The 22,231-nt window shown below is 42.1% G+C and overlaps 1 protein-coding gene across 2 annotated transcripts in view; it reads left to right on the top strand.

Annotated features, from left to right (window-relative positions):
• Positions 1–602: 602 nt before the first annotated feature.
• The window catches only part of MKLN1 (muskelin 1), a 101,091-nt gene continuing 79,462 nt past the window's right edge, over positions 603–22,231 (top strand). Inside the window, exons 1-2 of one of the 2 annotated variants that reach the window (XM_042052384.1) lie at positions 603–727; positions 14,750–14,819. In XM_042052384.1, coding sequence (XP_041908318.1) covers positions 633–727; positions 14,750–14,819 — 165 coding nt within the window. In that variant the 5' untranslated portion in view covers positions 603–632. The remainder of the gene's footprint in view (positions 728–14,749; positions 14,820–22,231) is intronic. The other variant, XM_042052394.1, reaches the window with a different exon arrangement.

The raw sequence follows: 22,231 nt of genomic DNA, 5'->3' as shown, positions 1-22,231 counted from the left end.
GCTGGTTCTGTCGGTGCTGGGTTGGTGGTTGGACTTAATGATCTTAAACGTCTTTTCCAACCTTAAAAATTTTATAATTCCAGAAGCCAGGGCGGGATCAAACCTCCCTGGGTTTTTCTAGATCCCTTTCCCAATCACCCGCCTGCGTGGCGCCAGAAAGGAGCATTTCCTTTGGCAATCAACACTCCATGAGCCCCTCAGGGCATTCCCCTTGAGGCACACGGGGCACCCCCTGAGCCCCTCATCCCCACAGTGCATTACCCAAACTTCTCACCTCACTTCAAACCCTTGAGGCATCCCTTGAGCCCCTCAGGGCATCCCCTCAGGGCACCCCTCGAGCTCCATGGGGCATTCTCTGAGCCCCTCAGGGCATCCCCTCAGACCCACAGCCCATCAGAGCCCCGTGCGACACCCCCTGGGCACCTCAGGGCACCTCAGCCCCAGGGGCAGCGTCCGAACCCCTCAGCCCCCCGGGACATCCCCTCAGCCCCCCGGGACATCCCCTCAGCCGCCCCCTGAGCCCCCTCAGGCCGTCCCCACCCCCGCCGGCGCGGCCCCTTTAAGAGCGCGGCCCCTTTAAGAGCTTGGCCCCGCCCCCCGCGGTCGCTGCCGGGGCCGCTGCTGACAACAAGATGGCGGCGGCGGCGGGTCCGGCGGGCGTTGAGAGCCGCGTGCTGGGCTACAGCCTGCACCGCTGGAGCAGCTTCTCCTCCACCTACCTGCCCGAGTGAGTGCCGAGCCCTGCGCCGCGTCTGCAGCGGGCTCCGGGCTCGGGTCTGGGGGTGGCCGGGCGGCCGGGCCTGTATGGGGCCTGCGTGGGCCCCGCGCTGAGGCCTGCGCGGGGAGGCCGCGGCGGGGGGCAGTGGGACCGGAGCTGTGTGTGAGCGGCGTTCTGTGTGTGAGAGGGCTCTGTGCAGCAGATTTTGGGGGGCTGTGTATGAGAGGGATGTCTACAGCAGGGTTTGGGGGGGGTTGCGTTTGTGTACAGCGGCACTTGGTGTCTTTGTGGGCTGGAGTTGCTCAGCAGGATTGGAGGTTCAGGGACAGGGCACCATCACTTGGGGGTGTGTTTGGGAAAGTGGTTGATGAAGACTTTTGGGGGGAGTTGTGTTGGGTCGAGGGTCTGGGCTTGCAGGTTTAGGGTGGTGAGTTAAGTGGGGAGGGCCTGGAGGGTCAGGTTTAGGGGGTGTTTTAGCACGAGGCATGGGCAAAGGAAAGTTGCACTTAAGGAGTAGCAGCTGACCACAGATTTGGGGGAAGAACAGGTGCTGGTGGGGGAGAGGCTGGTCAGTTACTGGGTGAAACGAGGAGAAGGGTCAGTGTCCCTCCTTCCCTGCCCTGCCTATATCAGGTGCCTGTGGGTTCTGTGTTTTTTGGCAGCTGGACATCCTCTCCTGCCCCTGACCTCTGGAATGGTGGGCTGTGTCACCTGCTGTGTGTGGTTTTAGGGGAAAGGGGCGGCCTGCTGCCCTAATCGCATGCCTTTAGGAGTTTGGGGGTTGGCAGAACCGTTGGTTTGTGCTGCTGTACCTACCAACTGATCCCATCCCCAGTGGAAGAGTTGGCTGAAAGGCATCGGGCTGCAGCCTGTGGAATTCCGCTAGCTGCTGGCAGTCCAGTTTGGAGTGACCACAGCATGGTTTAGGCGTGATGTCTTTGGTACACGTTTTGGATAAGTCATCCTTTGTGCTGGAATTCGGGAGGACTGCTGGGATCACAGCACAGCTGGGTCATCATGGGCTGTAGAGACTCATCCGATCATCGATTGTGGTGCATGTACTGACCTTTGATTGATGTATCCTGATGTCACCCGCTATCAACAAGTGACAGTGTTGCCTTAATTGTTAATTATTAATATCCTCAATTATCTTCACTTTCCAAAATGAAGCAAACCTCTAAAAACGGGTTTTTAACTGAACTCCGAATTGTTTTGTTTTTCTGTATATTGTCTTTGTTAGATGTGAAGAACTGGTTTCTTTTGTAGTTGGTAGTCTTTGGTGATAATTAAGTCGTCCCTTTTACCTTTCCTGTTAAAATAGCTTGACTTTAGGGTGCTTCTTTCAGGTCTCTGATTGTCTTGTAGTTCTTTCTACTGGCATTTCTGGCTTTTGCAATCTTATTAAAATGTTGGTCCCTGAGCGGAAGGGTGACAGTCCATTATTGATCTCAGTGATGCGATATAGACACAGAGTATTGTCTTTCTCCTTGATATTCCTTTCCAAGGCTCCCATTAGTCCCTTTTGTTGCAGACCCGTGTCAGGAATTAATGTTCACGTGGCATCTGCAGTGCTGCCCAAAGTCCTTAATGCCTTTCCTGATACAATTCCCATTCCTGTAGCTGGGCTGGTATTTTACAGACGCGTGACCTTGCATTTGGCTGTTCTAAGATGTTGTTTAAAAGTGCTTGTCATCAGTGAAAACAATTTTATCTGCTTTTAAGCACTGTAATCCCAGCAGTGGGGTTGTTCTCTGGTGTGCTGACCTTGGTCTGAGGGATGCTGCTCCTAACGTGCTGTCTGCTGTGGAAGTTTTGGTTTTTGCTTGCTAACTTTTGATTCCCGTGGTCTGGGAGAGAGCTGGACTACAGTCTGAATTGGAAAGGAGAGGCTTTGACCTGTGACTGGAGATCAGCCTCTCAAAAAGAGAAAGTTTAATAAGAAATATGTGGGAGGGTGGGTTATTTGGGATGGTCTGAAGATTGAAATCTTAAAAATGGCTGGGACAGGATCATAACACCCTGTGGGATGAACATGCACACAGAGCTAAAAGTTGTCTTAGTACTTAATGTGTAGAACAAAATGATGCTTGTCTGGAAGGACTCAATCTTAGAGGATGTTTTCCAACCTATATGATTCTATGACATTGGGAATTCTGGTAATACTGTAGTTTAAATAAGTTTGCTGGCATAACTAGAAAGAAACCACTTGAACCTTGAGGGAGAAAAGAGGCTCTGCCCTCATGTATGTAGGAACGAGTATACAACTTATTAAATCTTATTGCTTGTTGTTGGAAGTTGCAAAAGTGCTGGGGGAGGAGCAGCAGAGGAGCTTGTCAGTTAAGCATGATTTAAACACGTCTTAAGTAGCTGTATGGTTTTAAATGTAAAACAAAGTTGTGGAATATAAAGCTTTCATCACTGCTGACCAAGGAAGAAATTAGATGTCTAGCGACATCTCACCTGCTTTTGTGATGCCGCACTGACATTAAAACTTTTCAGAATACTGAAATCACCTGATAACCTCTCTTTTAATTAAGAAAACCTAAACAAAGCAAAACAAAAAGTGTTTTTCAAAGGCCTTTCTGGTCATGCTCTAGTTCAGGATCTATTGAAAAACACCCCTTTTCTTTCAGTGACAAGAGAAGCTTCCTCTGCTGAATGTCAGTGTCTTTCCTCTTGCATTTGGTGGTGGTACTGGAGGATTAGTTAGTGCTGAATCCAGTTTCTTGCAATTTTACCAGTGCTGCAGCTACCTGCATGTTTGCAAGGACCTTTCCAGACATTAAGTGAGGATAGTCTTTTTCGTGTCTGCCAAGGAATAGTTCTATTTTTCAAACCACTGGAGTTGTCGTCTCTTGGTTTGTATCTACCAGCAAGAAGACTGACTTGGACATTTATTTTAGAAACTCTGTGGGTAGAAGTCAAAGTATTGGTCTGGTAATAGTGGCTGGCTCAGTCTGTGTTGTAGGGGAGGTTGTGCCTTTGGGAAGAGAATTGATCCAAGAGGAAATTTGGTGTTGAAACACCTGGTGTTCCCAGAGATGCTCTGCCTGTGCAGAGGCACTGGTTCATTGAGAGGCTTCAGCTTATCCAACTTGGAAAGTGACCAACCCAATCCATCGCCTGAGACTGCTCTGTTAGATCCTTTCCGTGCCTCTCCAAGGTTCCTCCCCAAAGGAATGGAGCCTCAGGGGAGGCTCTCTGATACCTGGGACTGGCTTAGGGATTGTCCCACCACCGGCAGTCACTTCACACCACTGACACAAAGGAATGCTGGTGTCTTTTGACATGCACAGAGACAGGGAGATGGACTTTATTCCCGTCCCTCCTCTGCCCTCCTGTAGGAAGCGATGAGCTCAGTCAGTTTCTTCTTTGGACAAGGAGGGAATAAACAGTTTATAGAAGGTAATGCAGGCCTTGCTCCAACTTGGGGTTTTTTTGGTAGGAAATAGAACCAGAAGCTGTTGCTCTACACTGAGAGAAGCACTTCATGTCCTGACTTTTTTAGTGGCCTGTTTTTACACCTGCTCCAGTTTGAACTTCCTCCTGAAGTGAATCAGAGGTGAAGTGCTGTGCTCTGTGCGATGGCAGCCCTGTACCCTTTTTTATTGCCAGATTGCTGTATCCTGGGGCCGTGGGTTCTAGAGGCTGCCTCAGCCTCGTGGCTGATGGTATTTTTTATTTGGGAATGCACTCAGGTCCTTCTGTCACTGTTTATACGGCTGAAATGCCACTTCAGAGAGTAACAAGAGCTTTTTGCTTTTTTACTCTATTCGCATACCTTTGTGGGGAAGGTTCATCCTGTTTCTGTTGCTCAAATTTTCAGTCCTTCAAGTTTTCCTGTATGGAAGCTGTGTAGAGGATCAGTATATTTCCTATGTTTGACTTCAGGATTTTTAGTTAGTATTTTGTTTATTTCTTGTGCTACGGTCTTTATTAAGAATATAAATTAAGATGGTTTCTTAGCTGATAGTTAAATGCCATTAACAACCTCTTAGGTGGTGTCACTTTTTCACTGCAACTCACTTTTACCTGTTTCACAGTCAACTTCAGTTGTTCAGAGAATTCCAGTCTTCTCCAGTTTGATGCTTTGAGCGGTGTCATACGCTGAAGTCTGAATAACTCTGTTGTGCCTTTCCTAGGAAGTGTCCTGGAGTAGGGAAAGATCCAGTTGGTTTGTTAAAATACACTTGAAATAATTTTATTTTTTCATTGGTTTTCTGTATTTCCATCAAACCAAGGGAACTAAACTTAGTGAAAGATACTTTGATGTAAAATACGAGTGACTCATAGGCTTTTAAAGTGAGAATGCAAATTTTTTTTTGCTTTCTAGTTATGAGGATGTAACAGCAAGTTCCTGGCCAGACTAAAATGTACTGCTGTAGTGTGGTTTACTCTGAAAGAAGTGTACTCTTTAATGTTTTCAAATCTTCCAAACCTTAGTAAGAAGGTGAAGAGAACACATGTAGCAAACTTTTTAGGGTAAAATCTATAAGGATTAGAAACAACAGATCTAAACAAACAAAAACAAACAAAAAAACCCCAGGTGGAAAATAACCTGAAGTCCAGCTTCTGTGCTCACTGAGATTTTTTTAACAGGAAAAAACATAGTTTCTGGCCAGTGAAACGTGGTTCTCGGTTTCTCCCCCAACCACATGAAACTGATGACTCAGATCTGTACCTTAGAGGTTCATAAATCTCCTTATAGATACATCCAGGTCTTGAAGAGTCTCATGTTCAAGCTGAGATCAGTCATGACTAATGAAAAGGTTTATTTTTAATATTATGTTCCCTGAGCCCAAGCTCCGTTCCCTTTACGAGGTGAGGATGTCTTCTCCTGACATCTCAGCAGTTTAAAGCCATCTAAACCAGACCCAAATGGTGGAAGAGTTGTAGAACTGTGACTTTGGAGGTTTTTTTGCACTAATAATAAGTGTTAATATATTTTTTCAGCTTAAGTTGTCAGCATTTCTAGCTTTACTTCAGTGTTTTGACATAGCCAATTCACTTTCCTTTTTGTAACTGCTTTGCTTTTAGATATGGGAAGGTGAGCAGGCACAGGGGCTGGCTCTGTAACTGCTGATGACTTTTAATATTGATCAATTCTTCCAACATTTATTAAAATGAGCAGGGGATGCAAATGCTGGCTAACCAGTGAGCTCCCCCACTCCTTTCCTCTCAGCCGAACCCTGTGTATAGAAATGTTCTCAGTTCTGCTTTTCATCCTTTCCAGTGGCCAGTGGATAATATTTTTTCCCCCTCTGCTTGTTTGTGTGGATTTTCTGGATGTTTCTAGACAGCCTCATGTTCTGACAGGCATTTTCCCTCTTGTTTGCATCACTTCTGTAGCCTAGGATTTTTCTGTGAAAGCTGAAATTCAGTACTTAAAAACCAAAATATTTCTGTAGAAAATAAAGTTGCCTACAGACTGAATACATAACCTTTAGGTGCTTCTTTGGTGTCTGATAAAGTTAATTAGTGAGAAAGAAAAATGTCAGAGGTAGAGGGAGTGAAAAAAAAATCACAAAATTATGAAGTTATAAGGAGTTATGAGTTATGGTACTCTTGCTCCCCAGGTAAAAGCACAAGTGCTGTAGTATCAGGAGAAATCTCTTTAGGCTCCAGTTAAAATATAGACATTATTTAAGAGATTAGACAGGTTTATTCACTGGCAGGTGAAATGCTAATTGCTCGGGTTCCCTGGTGTGCCCAACCTGGCAGAACCTGTAGTGCTCTGATGTTCAGCCTTTTCTGGGATGGCATTTTACAGGAACATTAAGAATGTAAAATTTTCATGGGAGGTGTTAACATCATCAGATGGTGGATCATTTGCTGTGTATGTGGCTGGATAGCCTATGAGTCTAATAAAAGTTTTCCGGCTCTTAATTACTAATTACTGGTTTAAAGACTAACCAGTTTTTGAAACAGAGTTTTCCTTGGGATAAATGTTGTTCCTCAGGCATCACGTACAGTCTGCTTGTTTGGTTTTTTTTTTTTATTTTCATGGCAAAGAATAAGGTTTTTAAATGTGTACATTCATTATGTTTTTATCAGATTGTTCGTAGAACGGTCAGGTTTATCACCACCATCGACTTTGTAATCTGATCCTGATTTTTTGCTGAGGTTAAGTGGTGTGGGTAGCACTGATTCCATGACTTACACAGATGGTGACTTGTTCCAAAGCAAGCCAGTGCTTGACTTTAATTGCATATTAATATAAACTTGTAAACCCAAATGTAATTTTGCTTTTTTTGCCTGTTGAATTTTGTGAGAAGAATGAACTGTAAGTTAACTGGATCTGAATTCCATAATACACTGGTTACTGGAAGGGGAGGAGGGAGCACTGAAGAACGTAGAGTGGTTTGTTGCTTTAGGTAGTTGCTATTTCAGTCATTACTTGCAACTCGGTGCGCATAATCCTTGAGAAATTATTTCCTGGATCAATTTAAATCAAGGAACACAACCATCTATTTAAGTTGAGGACAGCAGCCTGCATGTCTGAATTTAAACTGCAGAACCAGACTGGCTGATAGCACTTGCTCTTCCTCTGCTGGCACCCTCTGTTCCTGGAAAAGGACAGGATCTTCATCACGGAGAAAAATTGTGCTCTGGTCAATTTGAATTTGGTGGTGTTTTCCTTGTTCTTCCCTTGCCTTTCCTCCTGAGACTGGCTGAGTTCATAATGTCATGCTCAAGCTCTGGGAAGGTGCCTGAAAAAACATTTAAACTCTGTTTGGGACATGACCTGTATTTTTCTGGAATCCTTTTCTGTTTAAGCAGCATTTGGCTCTTATGGTAATTATATTTAAACAGCAATTTCCTAGCCTGTTCTGCACTTGAAAGTTTTATTAGTAAAGAGATGCTCTTAGCGCAGAGTGTTAAAATTGGAGGTAAAAATTTGGGTTAGGTAAATTGACCCATGAATAAGGAATTGGTGAATGAGTTCCCACTCCACTCTTATGTAACAGTGTACAATTGCTAGCTTTCAATTTTGTCTCCTAAAAATCCTGGTTTCTGCTACAGGGTTTGGAAGCTGCCAAATATGGAAGTAATTTTGGCCTGGGAATGGCTGTATCCTTTAGCGTGAATTATGTATATTGATCGAAAATAAGGAATTATTCCCTAATGTAACTCCAGGGTCAAATGTTTGACCTGTGCTACGTTTCTCCAAATAACCAGCACTTTACAGGCTGATACTTCCTCATTTTCCCAGATCAGTATTTTGTCTTCTGCATTCCCTGAGTTGCACTGTCAGTGAAAGAAGCTTGATTTTGAAAGGAGTGCTGTGAAAGTTGTCCCGCCTGGGACCAGGAGGCATTTTCCATAGAGTTCTGGTGGAAAAATCTCCAAACCTGACATCAGTTTGGGCATGAGGGCGCTTCAGTCTGTTTTACTGAACATTGTCTGCTTTGAATTCTTTTACAGGCATCAGTTTTTTGGGTGAACTTCTACTGGGTGTGAGGTTACGGTGCTGATGACTATTAAAGATGTGTTTATGGCTTACATTAGCAATGTATATCTTCACATGTAATCACTCCGTCTGGTTTTGTGGCTTCCCCTGAGTGGAATTATTACAGATACTGTGGAATATAAGAGCATCCTTGCGCTCTTGTGAAATCGGGGAAGGCCTTAATCTACTTCCTGGCCTTCGTTAAATTTTTCCATATGTGCATTAGTCAAACAAAAATACTCTACTGAGGTTGTGATGCTTCCAAAATGCAGCACAGGGGATTTACATAGATGTGTGTTAGACATTGCTTTCCTCTAATCTACTTAAAAAGGATCTGTCCTGTCCTAAGAAGATGCTTTTGAAAATGAGAAGTGAGCAGTGCTGAAGTGGGCTGCTCCACCAGAACTGTGGAAAATTTGGAAAGTCAAAGTTCAGTGACTTTTCTGGTGATTGCTGGCAGTAGAAATCCCCATGTTCACATAAGACCCAAACTATTTTCAAGCTAGATATGAGATTTTCTCAAAATGAAAACTGAACTTTGTTATCCAGTGGTTGTGGGTGGTGATGTTTTAAACTCTGAAAGATTTTACTCCAGTATTTTATCTATTGGCTACAAATTCAGTGAACTGAAGAGTTTAATCTGTTCATCTTTTTCCTTGAGTGTTGAAAGGCAGAATGCCTGCTGTTCTTGGTCTTTTTATTAAGCCAGGGATTTATTTCTACTCAGGGAGTCTTCTAGTATCTTACCTAGGCTTAGTTAAAAGGCTGGAATTCAAATAACCTTGTGTCCTCAAATATCCTTGTCTTGGACATGTACAAAAGGACAGAGTAAGAAATGAGCAAAAGAAACTATTTCAGATGATCTCATAATCATTGAGTTCACTAATATCACTGGCATTTTATTTTCTTACAAAAAAGCAGATAGACATGAATTAAAGTACATAGAAAAGATCTATTTTAGTAATCTAACAATTCTTAAATTTAAACCCAAAGTTAGGTAGGTAACAAACCTTGCAGGGAGGTAACAAACCTTGGTAATTTTTCAAGCTTAGAAGATTATCAGCATCACTTAGCAATGAAATTGCATCTGAGCTGTAATCCCTAAATGTTGGGACAATTAGGCTGGTAATCATCTGTGATGCATGGAGTTACTCTGGGTACCAACATAAGTAAATAAACCTGACTTTATTTTTTCTCCTGTTTGTTTTTCCTCTGTGCTAATACTGATATTCCCAGCCTGGAGCTGGGAGCTCTTGCCACCAAGGATTTGAATCTCAGTGATACAGTCAAAAGTTTAATCCGTGATTTAGGGTCGTTGAGTGTCACTGGAATAGAAGTTATTTACCAAGCTCTGATAACTTGGAAATGGCCTCAGGTTGTGCCAGGGGAGGGTTAGATTGGATATCAGGAAGGGATTCTTCACCAAAGGGGTTGTCCAGCCCTGGCATAGGCTGCCCAGAACAGTGGTAGAGTCACCGTTCCTGGAGGGATTTTAAAGACATGTGGCGCTTGGGGACGTGGTTTAGTGGTGGCCTTGTCAGTGCTGGTTTAATTGTTGGACTTGGTGATCTTAGGGCTTTCCCAACCCCAAGTGATTCTATAATTTCCTGCACTACGTTGCTGTTTTAGTCACTATCGATACTATTTATTTCCCATTGTGTCTTGAGGAAGAACTGATGAATCCAAAAGATCTTGTTTAAAAAAGTCTTAACTAGATGAGGGGAGTGAAAAAAAAAAAACAACTTCCTAACTTGCCTTACTGGAAATGTCTGCGACAGGGTCATTTAGCATTTAAGAAGCAGTTTGGTTGGTCTGGCAGTGATGATAGGCAGCTTAAAAAACAAAAGTAAACTTTTAATTGAAAAAAATTGTGAAACTGATTTTAATTGGGCTGTTTCTAGGCCAGAGCTAAGTAATGCCGTGTTTATTGTCCAGTATAGTCAGCTGTGATCTGATGAATATATTTCTGTAAGGTGATTCCTAAATTCTTCAGTTTATTTTTGTTATGCTGTACTTACTAAGCTATTTTATTTTTGATAGAAATAGGTTTATAATATACTGGATGATAGTGTGAGGCTGCTGAGGAGCTGAAACAAAATTGAGCAGAAAGCTAGCCAATCTCGTGACATTATAATATTTAAAACTGTGCACTTCTGTACATGTTTTACTCGAACTTTGTTTTGCTTTGCAAGAGGTTAAGAAATCCTGTGTTGTAAAAAAGCAACCCCAAAACCTCCCACTTTTTTCCTAAATGAACCTGCATAATAACTTCACAATAACTTCGCGTTTTTACTGTGTTTCAACCAAGATGTTGTCACGTCTTTACATCCTTCTGCCACTCTAAGCAGAGAACTCTTCCAGTGGGAAGGAGAGAAACTGTAGCAGAACCTAAAAAGTGTTTTTTGACCTGCTTTAGGGGACAGCCATAGGTACATGCAGGTTTTCAAACATTGCAGCCAGGTGGTTTGAAACCAGCATGAGTTGTAGTGAGTTATGCGAGTTGCAGGAGGAAAAAAAAAAACCTGTAGTTCTTTCCAGATCCTTTGGTTTTTTTGGTGGTAAGTCATTTTTTTCCCCCTGTTTTTCTTGGTTAAGACTGTGTGTACATTCCAGTGTCTAGGCTGGGCAGGATTATCTCCGTGGATGCTTTCTGCTGGCTGCTGTGAGGGTTCCACATGTTTGGAATAGTTTGATCCACCACGTCTTACAGTGGACTTAGTGGAAATTCTAGTCCGTATATTCCAGGTTGCTGTATTCTTCCCAATCTCTTTTGGGATGGTTGTAGGAAAAACTGAAAGAATCATCACGTGGACAACCCTGGAGCAAGTACTTAGTCCATTTCCAGCCAGCCTGTGTTTTCCTAGCACTCCAAGTGCCTTTTTGCAGTGTAATGGCCTGGTAGCTCCGTGGTTTTCTAGAAGAGAGCCTGAGTTCCAATTCCTCTTAGTAAAGCCTGTGCCCTTTCCTGCACAGCTGCTCTCTGAAGAGCTATGTGAATGTGCCAGGCAAAGTGAGAGTTTGGGATTTGTTTATTCTTAAAGGCTCGTTCCTAGTCATGGATTTCTCTAATAGCAGCTCCATGAAAATATTTAGGTTAGATGCAAATTATAGCAGCCTTAAAACTAATTTGCAGTGTATTCTGCAAAGTCATCTTATTTCTCGCTTCCCCATTGGAGCAAGGGAAAACTCTCCCTTAGTGATTATTGTGTCTGAACCCACAGAGCTTCTTGCACAGAGAAGTCCCCAGACATGGGGACATCTCTGTCATTCCAGCAGAGATCAGCCAACAGTTGGCACAAAGGATATGACGGTTTCTGGGCTGGTAAAAGGAAAAATTATCTCCTTCCAGCAGTTGCAAGACCCATGTCTGCCTGGGTAATAAAAAGAAACTTGCACCGTGCTCTGCCAAGAGCTTTCTGCGTGGAACTGTCTACCTTTTAGCGATGGGAATGCTTACAGAAAGGCTTAGCTGCTGATAGCTCTTCAGGCAGCCAGGTTAGGAAATGAGGCACACCAGGGCTGCCTCTGGCATTGCTGGTGGGGTTAATAAAATGGCCCCTTCTGCTTTGCTTCTCATAGCAGAGGTGCCACATCATCTCATCTTTTTAGTAGTTTCTTTCCAGTGGGAAGGGGGGATTGAGAGTTCACTCCAGTGTGAACCCCTTGTCCGGATCCAGCTGCTCATCTTTTAGTCTCAGTTTGTGCTGGCGCTGGTGTGAGCTGAACTGGAGAACTGATCTGATGAAAGAAGTTATTTATGCAAATCTTTATTATAGCTGCTGGTGCATGGAGGGGGAGGATCCTTTGCGAGTGCGTGGGGTGGTCCCTTTGGCAGTGTTGTAGATTCGTGCTAGGCTGGATCTTGAATCCGCAGCTGATGATAAGAAGTTATCTCAAACCACGTTTAATGGCTTGCTTTTTTCACAGGAGAAACTTGTGTAAAACCATTGGTACTTGTGGTAGCTCGAGGGCTTACAAATACCTTTTTTTTTTTTTTTTTTTTTTTTGTAATGTGTTGTGCAAATTACATAGGAAGTCGTTGCGTTAGTGGAATTTTCACTTCTAAAGTTTTTCAGATTTTAATCTAGGTGTCATATCTGCAAAGTCTCCCTCCGGGTACTGTGCAGGAGTTTTGTGATGTCCAGAAAAAGGGCTTTACACGGAAAAAGGCGTCTGCTGTTAGGACATGCATTTGTTTGTTTCTTATTGCCTCACGGCTGCTGCAGTGCTTGAATTCCTCCAAGTCCATAAATTTTCCTAAACTGTTATGGTAAATTGCCTTTGTACACATGGACTTCTGTCTTTAATGTTTGTTTAATTTTAATAAATTAATAACCCATTTATTTTAAACATTTCTAACTCCATTGATACAGCTATCTTTCTTTCTTTCACATTTCTTTTTAGCCTGTATTTTTTGTGAGCTGCCTGTCCCTTTTCTCTCTCTCTCTGCGAAAGAATTTTTATCTTGTCTAGCTGTACTGATTGAGATCTTCCTTGGTTGTGGCAAACTGATCTTTGACCTGGAGAAGCAAACAAATCTACTTCTAAAAATATGATATTTGGGATCTGTCCCAGGTATAAAATGCCTCTTTCCAGCTGGGCAATATCTGACCATGCGGCAGTGCCAATTCCTGCAAGTGTTGCTCAGCATTTGAAGAGTTTGTTGTCTAATGTTTAAACAAATGTAATGGAATCATAAATAAAATTTATTCCATATGGTAACTTGTCTTCTTTTGTTCCAGGATTAGGATAAAGTTCCATAAAGGAGAAAAGCCATATAGCATTATCTAGTTTTATCTGCCTTTGCATCCCTAAAGTATTTAATATAAAATACATATCTTTAAGTTTAGCATTTTTTTCTCTCCAGATGCTAAAAGGTATTAAGAATTTATTAAATACCACATCTTGCCTGTGACATGGTACAGGAGACTGCAGGTGTGATTCTTCTCAGAAGCAAGTGTCTTGTGGTTTCTAATGGTGACTTAGCCTTCAGACTGGCAGCTTTTATTAGAAATCTGTATCTCAGTTCCCAAATTGTTCCCTTTGCTTAGGTTGGTTTGTTTTGTCCCAATTGTGATTAAAGACAGAGCCAGGTTTTCTCTTGGAGTTGAGCCTCTTTGCACTGCAAATGATGTTCTTAGCTGGATGTTGAATTTTGTAGAGCCACGTTCTTTATGTTTGATGGGGTTGGAGTGGGGGGCAGTGCTGTTCTGTCGTGTTTTCCCAAGTGAGGATGGGTCAATAAAGCAGCCACAGACCTGGATTGGCGCTGGCATCGCTGTGTTAATAAACACCGTGTTATGATGGGAATCAGCTAAAGGGAGGGGAAAGCTCAGTTTTATTCCTGCACTGTGTGAAAATCCAGAGGTGTTCTCTAAGCCTTTGGATAGACACAGCCAGTTGGCCAGCTCTCGAAAGTGTTCAGATTTAAGAGGCCACCCTGGTCTGGCTCCTGGCTGTGTCCCTTGTCTCATCGTGGGACTGCTTGGATACTGTTGCTACTGCGGTGATTTTGGGCTGCCCAGTGTGGAAGGAGCCAGCTAATTTCTGTCTGTTAATGCTCAACCTCTGACTTAACCTCCTTCCCTTTGGTGCTTTCATTGGAGTGCTTTTTCCTCCAGCCCTTTGTAGTAATCCAGATGCTCATGTTCTTTTCCTCCTACACAGCAGATGGAGATGGCATAAGCCTTTTGATGACTGTTTCCTTCTTTTTACATAAGTTTTATGAGCTGACGAGTTCGTTAGTTGGATGTGGTAGAGCTCACAAGCACTGTCCAGCAGGTGGTGCATTGTCACCTTGCCAGTAATTACATATTTTAGGGATTTTTAGGGGTCTTTTTTTAGTTTAATCTGGGACGTGAGCTTTACTGCGTGGTTATAGGAGAGAAAGCAGATGTGTCACGTAACTGTCATGATGAATCTGTTTAATTTCAGCCAAAAAAACCCCTATTTTGAATTTGTTAAATACCGAAGTATTGTGCTATTTCAAAATGAAGAAAGCAACTCAATTTTGCTGGTTGAAGAGCTGAACTTCTGCTTTCTTGTGTGTTGTTCTGGGCTTGTAGCTCATGAAAAATACTTGTCAAAATTTGTCATGACTCAGGTGGTCATTTTTCCATGCTTCGGGAAAGCTTAAGTAGGTTAGCAGCCCTCTCTCTCCATTCCAGTATTGCCTATCTATTAAAGGAGTTTTTGGCTTATTAACCCTCCTGCTCATCATTTTAACCTTATTGAAAAGTTCTTACCCCACTGAGGTGAATAAGCCCATTTTTTCCACTTCATTACAGACTTAGGCCTGTGTAAATTCATCTGTTTTACATTTATTTCACAATTTGGCTTTTTTTTTATTTCGCAACTTGGAGCTCCGTTTCACAACCACAAAGCTCGAGGGTGTATTTTGATGGGTCCTGTAAAATGGCAATGTAGAAAATCTTTATTAAAGAAGGTGGAGAACCTGAGTCTGTACCTAATGATTTAGGTAGTTGCATGAGAATGTTACTGATCTGAATCTACAACACGTTTATTGGAGATGTAAACTATGCAGCTGTTATTTAAATTACTTTTGGCTTCTCATTTTTTAGGAATATCTTGGTGGATAGGCCAAATGATCAATCCTCACGATGGTCTTCAGAAAGCAATTATCCTCCCCAGGTAAGCTCCTGAATCTCTGCTGCTCTATAGCTGTGTCGTACAATTTAATGTCTACTGGGGTTCTTATTTTAAATGTGGGCTGCTGCTATTGACATTGATGTATTTATAGGCTTCCTTCTCTGAGAAAAATGCAGGTTGTTGGTACATGAGATACTTATATTTCTAGCAATTTGTGATCCTTCTAGAAGTGCTTCATTGCGGGGGAAGTTTCAGGTTTCCTCCTTGGCAATCGTGGTTGTGCTGGAAATAATCAAACCTTATGGTGAGATTAAGCTGCTAATGAGGCGTGCAGGTCCCCCCCTTTGTCAGCACTACTGGAGGCTGTTGTAGGTTCTTGGCCCTGAATCCCAGATCTAAGGAGCTGGTGTTTGTTCCTCCTAACAGCACGTTTAGAAAGGTGGCCTCTGGTTGGAGACACGAATGTCACCTCTTCTACTGGTTAAGCACCTTGTTAAAATAAGATTTGTATTGGTTTTAGCATCTAATTTGTTTTCTCACTATTATTAAAGCTGTTAGATTATCCAGAAAATGCTTTTCCACTTTTTTTTCTCTCTCCAATGAATGTTATCCTTTTCTCTGTGTTAGATCTGTACCTTATTAGTCTGATATGGTTTGATCAGCTTCTGTGTCTCTTACGTTGCTTGTTTTAAATTCTTTGTTTAAAACACTGATATACAGCAGAGTGACTTGCACAGTGTCTCTCTCATGCAAAGTTCTCCATATCTACTTATTTAATCCAAGTATTCCTCATGAGTGAAATATCACAGGATTTTTCTCCAGGTAAATTTTGTTGTTTTGCCTTGGAGTTCTGTTAAAAATCCAGAGTCTGCACTGGTGGCTCCCTAGCGCAGCAGGTCATCTGCTCCAGCTGAAGAGGTTTCACCTGGATTTTCTGATCAATCCTTCTATGGCATTGTGTCGGTAAAATTGGGTTTTTGGGTTTTTTAGAGGAGAAGGAAAGCTATCCTTTGTATTCCATCAACTTGTTCCTTAAACCTGAATGTGAAGACTGATACTGATCCTCTGTGCACCTATGGCTCTTTTAATTGGATTATTTTACATACTCATATTTTGATAAACAACATCGGATTTTAATCCATAGCCTGAAGCAGTTCTAGTCTGTCTAGGAACTATGGATTGCTGAATAATGGGTATTGAGCATGGATTGTATTCCAGTCTGTACCATCCTTTACTTTCTTTCATGCAGGAAGCACATGTTTTTCTTGAGATGCTTTTGTTCCCAAGGCAGGGCTGGCTCATGGTGTGTCTTTGGACGGGGTTTTTCATCTGAGATGTGCTCCTAGTTGTGCTCAGATCTGCTCTTCAATTTTCTGAGCCATCCTGAACAGTTAGTACTTCTAAAAATCTGATTCTGGGATGGGAACACACCTCCTGTAAGTGGATGCTTTAGAATATTCCCAACTTATACTTAAGGCTGACAAGCAGTGATGCAGGTTATACTCAGACGTTTAGATTAAGCAGGGATTAATTAGAGTGGCAGACTTCTGTACAAACCACACGAGCTTGTTAAAGAGATGTCTTCCAAAAATTTCATGTGTGTGAGTCGTGACCTGAATGGAGATGTTGTTGCAGAATGACTTGACTCCAACCCTGGAGAGTTGGGCACTGCTCTGCATGCTAAGCAAGACATTTAAACCAAACTTTTTGGTAGGAGAGAGATGAATTAACAGTGGCATTATCTACCCGTGTGTGCATATCGAGACATATATTAGGTATCCAGAATTAAGACCTGGCTTGCAAAAAACTAGTCTTCATAGTGGCAACAGAGATTGGCAAGGCAGTATTTGCATTTTATTCTATTACTTAGTTTTGTCTTTAACAGAAAACCTGGCTGCCTAACTGGAAAAGACAATGCTGCTGGATCTTCTTGCTTGAATCTCTGTATCTAATAGTGAAAATATGAAGTACTGTGTAGCTGCTCATGTGTTCAGCAGGCCCAATCCTGAGCACTGAGTAAGAGGGATGATGTATTTGCAGTGCCTTTATACTACATAAAATAATATATACTTCAGCTACTTCTTGTGTTTGTAATCTGTGTGTTCAATTATTCATGCAAAGCATTTTTTATGATTTAATTTCCCTGTTGAAAAATTAGCTGGAAAGAGGAAATGGGGAATTAAAATCTGCAGAAGAGTCCTGTGTGCAAAGAGTGCAGTTTTTGTCACTTTTGTGTATATAGAAGCAGTTCCCATTTGTGTTTCTCATACTTGACAAAAGAACTCCAGATCTGCTTGCATTTTGATCAAAGTAGTTCTTGTGCCTTGTCCATTGAAAGACTGCCATTAACTGCAGGAAGAACATTTATATAGGTGTTCTGCTTCCTTGTTTCTTACAGCAGAATTTTAGTTTGGAAAACTTCAGTTGAAACAGTGGATGACTGAAGTGTGGTGAGGAGAGAATTTGGGGAAAAATCAAGTCGAGTAGTTCATATTCCAAAAGAGGTTGATGTATACACATGACTTTTAATCCCTGGTATAGACATCACGTATCCTATAGAAAATGAAGCTGCAGGACATTTTATTGGTGTTGTGTTGGCAGCTCTTCAGTTAAAAACTGGTAACTCGTGTGGTGACGCACTTGCTCAAATGTGTGGGTGGCCATAATAATTCAGACAGGAAGTGAACTAAAACTCAGGGGAAAAAAGCTCTCCTTGTTTCCAGCTTTATTAGCTGAACCCAGGGCTAAGGGACAACACAAGGACTGATGTCCAGCGTGTTCAATGTGAGATATTTTAATAAGCTCTGCAGCTCTAATCGCTCGTATTTGTCTCCTCAGTGCCTCACCTTAATGCCAGGGTTTAGCAATTCCCTGCTGAGGTGATGATGCTGTGCTGTCTTAGAGGTAAAAATATGAGTGAGTCCCTAAACATTGGTTTATTCCCTTCCCTCACTGAGTGAAACAAAACCTTTCCAGGCACCTTTTCTTTCAGAGCACGAATCAGAAGAACATAGGTAAAAACTTCAAAATGTGTTCAGTAACACAATGAAAATGCAGTAAATGTGCTAAAGTCCATACCAGACCTTTTTAAAAAGAGAAAGAAAATGAAAGTGGAAGTGTAGTCCCTTGAAGTGTTGCCATGTGACTATATTTAGTAAAGGGTTTTCCGGGCTTCATGGGTATGGTAGAGTTAAATAATTCTTGTGGCCATGGGAGCCACCAGTTGGTTATGAATGAGTGCCAGTGAAAGGAAATACATCTGACAGCTGTTTTTCTGTTTATTAAACTAGATATCTTTCTTGAGTCTTGAAATAGATGACCCAGAAATTATATATTTAATAACAAACCTGTTATGTAGTAACCTATTCAGGCAGGAGAGGGCTGATGGTTCTATTTTTAATGTCGTTCTCGTCTTACATAGGAAGTGTGAAGCAATGAGGCTGGTGATGCTGAAGACCACAGCTGTGTCAGAAAGGCTCATCCTGATGATTCCAGTGATGGTCTGATGTGGAAGACTGTGCAGAGCAGTATTTAATTCCCTGGACTGGCTTGATTATTAATCTGTAGAACAAAAGCATAGGTTTTTATTTAGCCACCAACTTAATTGCAAGAGCAGTTGAGATGTTTGTGTCATGCACAAGGGCAGCCCTTGTTATTTTGTTATTTTGTGGGTTTTATTTTACATGCAGTACAAGCTTCACTGTTCCTTAATTAAAAAAAATGCTTCAGCAGAACTGAGGAAGAAATTGATAAAAGACAGTGTGGCTCTAATTGTACAAGCAGTTTGTGTAGTGCAGCTTGGAATCTGGTTCAGCATATTTGATCGCAGAATCAATTAGGTTGGAATAGACCTCTGAGATCACAGAGTCCAACCTTTGACCAATCACCACCTTTTTAGTGCCAGGGTCCAGTTAAATGCCACATCCAGTTGTTTCTTGACATCCCCAGGGATAGTGACTCTGCCACCTGCTCCCTGAGCAGTCCATTCCAGTGTTGTGGAGATGTGAATTTTGAACCGTTGAGGAGCATATGTATAAAGTTAATGGTGGTGTCCAAACAATTGGTTTCAGTTTTGCATCTGAAGAACAGTTTTCCTATGATTTCCATCCTGCTCTATCAGGAATTAATTTAAAGTACATTAATAAAATTTACACTCTGTTGTGTGATGCAGCAGCCTGCATATGGTTGTCATCAAATGGTAGCACAGACCAGAGCTTCAAAAAAGTTTGGAATTTGCTGCAGCTCCCAGTGTGACAGGGCTAGACTTGCTTTTCTTTGGGGGTGCACTGTAAGGAGCTGTTGGGGTGCTGAAGTGCCGTATGTGACTTACTCTACTCTTCGTGCATATTTACTTACAAATGTGTTGAATCAGAAACCAGAAGTTTTGCTGTTCTAATGTTCTGTAGCATCTTTTTTTGTTAGTGTTGTGATATGAGGCCTAACAACTGGGCTGAGGTTTTTGCTCAGTCATGCCAATTAGTATCTGTGTGCTGTGTTCTAATGGACAAACACTTCAGTTATAGTTTGGATTTTTGGAATACTGCATGAATACATGGACCTTAAATATACTGATGTTGCTCACAGCAATAAAATGGAAAAGTGTCAAATATCTTGGTGTATGTATTTGCCTGAAATCTCATAGGCTTGTTCTCTCCAGGTTGAATAAATCACTTGATCTTACAGACATTACTGTCACATCCTTCAGAGCTACAGAGAATAGTCTGTCACAGCTAAAATCCTGGTAGCAGTCCAGAAATATCCATGCAGCCAGCTGTTAGCAGCTCTTGAGGCAGTGTGTTTTTTCAACATCGGTGGGATTCATAGCTGGTACCCACACAGTGGCAGTAGTGTGTGTTTGTATAGAAACCCAAAAAGTACATCTCTGTATTTTTATATATATATATACACCATAGAATTATAGAATGTTTTGGATTGGAAGGGACCTTAAAGCTCATCTCATTCCAACCCCCTGCCATGGGCAGGGATACCTTCCACTATCCCAGGTTGCTCCAAGCCCCCCAGCCTGGCCTTGGACACTTCCAGGCGTGGGGAATCCACAACCTCTCTGGGCAACCTGTGCCATGGCCTCACCACCTTCACAGGGAAGAATTTATTCCTAATAGCTGATCTAAATTTATCTTTTAGTTTGAAAGTCTTTCAATTCGATACGTCTATGTATTCATTAAAAACCAGAAAAATACGTACCTAGGCACAGGGTTTTAAAACAAATCGGTCCTTTGTTTCCATATCAATCAGCAGACAATTCACAAAAAAAGGTTGATTTTAGTTTTTGTGCTTCTATTTTCTGTAAGGTCTGCATGACTCAGCAGATGGTGGGATGTGTGGAAGAGGGAAGGAGGGCGGCAGAGTTCCCTCCCTATCTGTAGGGTTAAGAAATCACTGCTGGCCATGTGGAGTAATTGCTGTGCCTTGCTCCCTTCCAGGCATAAAGGACTTAACTGCAGTCCTGGTTTTCTCTCCTTTAATTTAGGGTAAGAATTGAATAATGCAGGGTGACGTTTGTGCCAAGTTTTTGCAAATCTTGTGTGGTACTTGAGAAAGTATGTGTTCATGGCCCAGGCATTAGGTTTGGGATTCCAGCAGGATTAAGAACTGCAATTGCTGGTAGCGCTGGCTTCACTTTTCCAGCTTTGGGAGAAATCTGCAGGGAAGATATGATGGTGTAGGAGGAGTTCTTAGACATTGTGTACTGTCTGTTCTGTATGGGAATTTTGGCAGCGGGCTGTGCCATGTATCAAGTGCTGCCTTGCTCATTAAAGGACCGTCCTTTTGCTCATCCTTTCCTTTCTCCTGCTTTAGAAAATCAGTTTTCTCTATAGAATTTTAGTGGGGTTCTTTTCCTGAAGTTTGGGAAGTACTTCAAGACAACAGCATGGCTTGCTGCTGCATAAACAGTGGGTTCTGACATTTAGGTGGATGGCGTTCTTCACAAAACTAGAAAATTTTCATTAAAAGTACTTGGAAAAGCACCAAAGCATTCTTCTGTTGTACCCTCACAGTGCTGATACTGGTTGATTTTCTTCATTTTGAAAAACAATGAGATGCTGGAAACATCTTTGACAGTAAATCTGCTATTTGTACCTATCCAATCTACATCCTCACCTGTAACTGCTCTATATACAAGTATTTCTCTTAATCTAAGCTTTTTCTGAATGTAGTAGGAACCAGCCATTGAGGTCAAACCTTTATTTATCATACCTTTATCCTGGTGCTCTCCAGAGCAATATCAGTACTGTTCCTAGATTGAGAATTAGTTGCTTTATAGGGCTGAGACAAAAAAAGCCCCAAAACCTGAGAACTAAATGGATGAGCAAGTTTTTTCTGCTGCTCTCCCAAAAGCTACCTGTCTAGGGTAAGATTGTCCTACTGATGGAGTTGTTTAGCATAGGAGATACTACTCAGTCTCTACAGAAAGCAGCCACACACATGCAAATAACTCTACTTGATGTCGCTGAAAGACCAAAACTCAGGCATCATGTCTGGCTTGGCGGTGCTGCTGCGTGGAGGACAGGGCCACCAGCAGAGCCTGCGGTGGGAGGTGTCCTACAGTGTGCTGGTCTGCTCGTGCTGGAGTCCTGATGACAGGGTTTTGTAACAAAGTCAAGCACGATGAGTAATTGTCATTCTGTGCTTTGCCTCTGCGGTGCACTGCTTATTTCTGAGAAATCAGGGAAGAGAATGAAACATATTGTTTTCAGATATAAAACTCGATGTATTCTGAAAAACAAACTGTTTCCAGACTCCCCCCAAGACCTGTTTGGTAGGAGAAGGTGCTCAGTGGACCCTGATGAATGGTGCAAGTGCTTCCTTGCATCTGCTTTTCCATGGGAACAGACCTCTTCCTCCAGCAGTGCTGGTGAAGCTGGTAGCTGTGGCCTTTGTATAGATAATCTGACTACTCATACACAGATTGTGTCCACCCAGTGTGAGAGGGGAGCAAATGTTCACAAGGGAGAGCATTTTCATCATTTTCCATGTAAAGCTCCTTTTCTGTCATTAAGTGGCTCCCTTTTATTTGGGATGGTTAATAATAAGCAGTTGGTTCCTATGTTTGCCACACACCGAACTTAGTGTTCAGTGGTTAAACAGCGTCAGCCCAGAGAGGAAAAGTAATTTGATGTTCTCTTAGCATGTGGAACATACTGTATTTATCTAATTGTGTATTCCGTTTAGGTTTCATTTCAGGCTGTAGTGGGCGTTTGAATCTTCATTCTCTGTAGTTTGATCCTATTTGCCAGATTTCAGGAAGTCTTGCGTCCAACTTAAAGGAATGTATGTAATCTCTGAATAGAATTGGTAGGAATAAGTAGTTCAACCAAATCTTTTTCCTAGGTAAACTGCTTTTAAAGTAATATTCTTAAAAAAATCTTTCCTTCATTCCAGGACCAAATGAGAAAATACCATAACGGGGAGGTTTCATCTTCACTTTCATT

The sequence above is a fragment of the Corvus kubaryi genome, unplaced genomic scaffold, assembly GCF_017639235.1.
Source record: "Corvus kubaryi isolate FWS band 111438036 unplaced genomic scaffold, C.kubaryi_AGA036_p1.0 135, whole genome shotgun sequence".
Taxonomy (NCBI): domain Eukaryota; kingdom Metazoa; phylum Chordata; class Aves; order Passeriformes; family Corvidae; genus Corvus; species Corvus kubaryi.
This window is presented reverse-complemented; position numbering and strand designations above follow the sequence as displayed.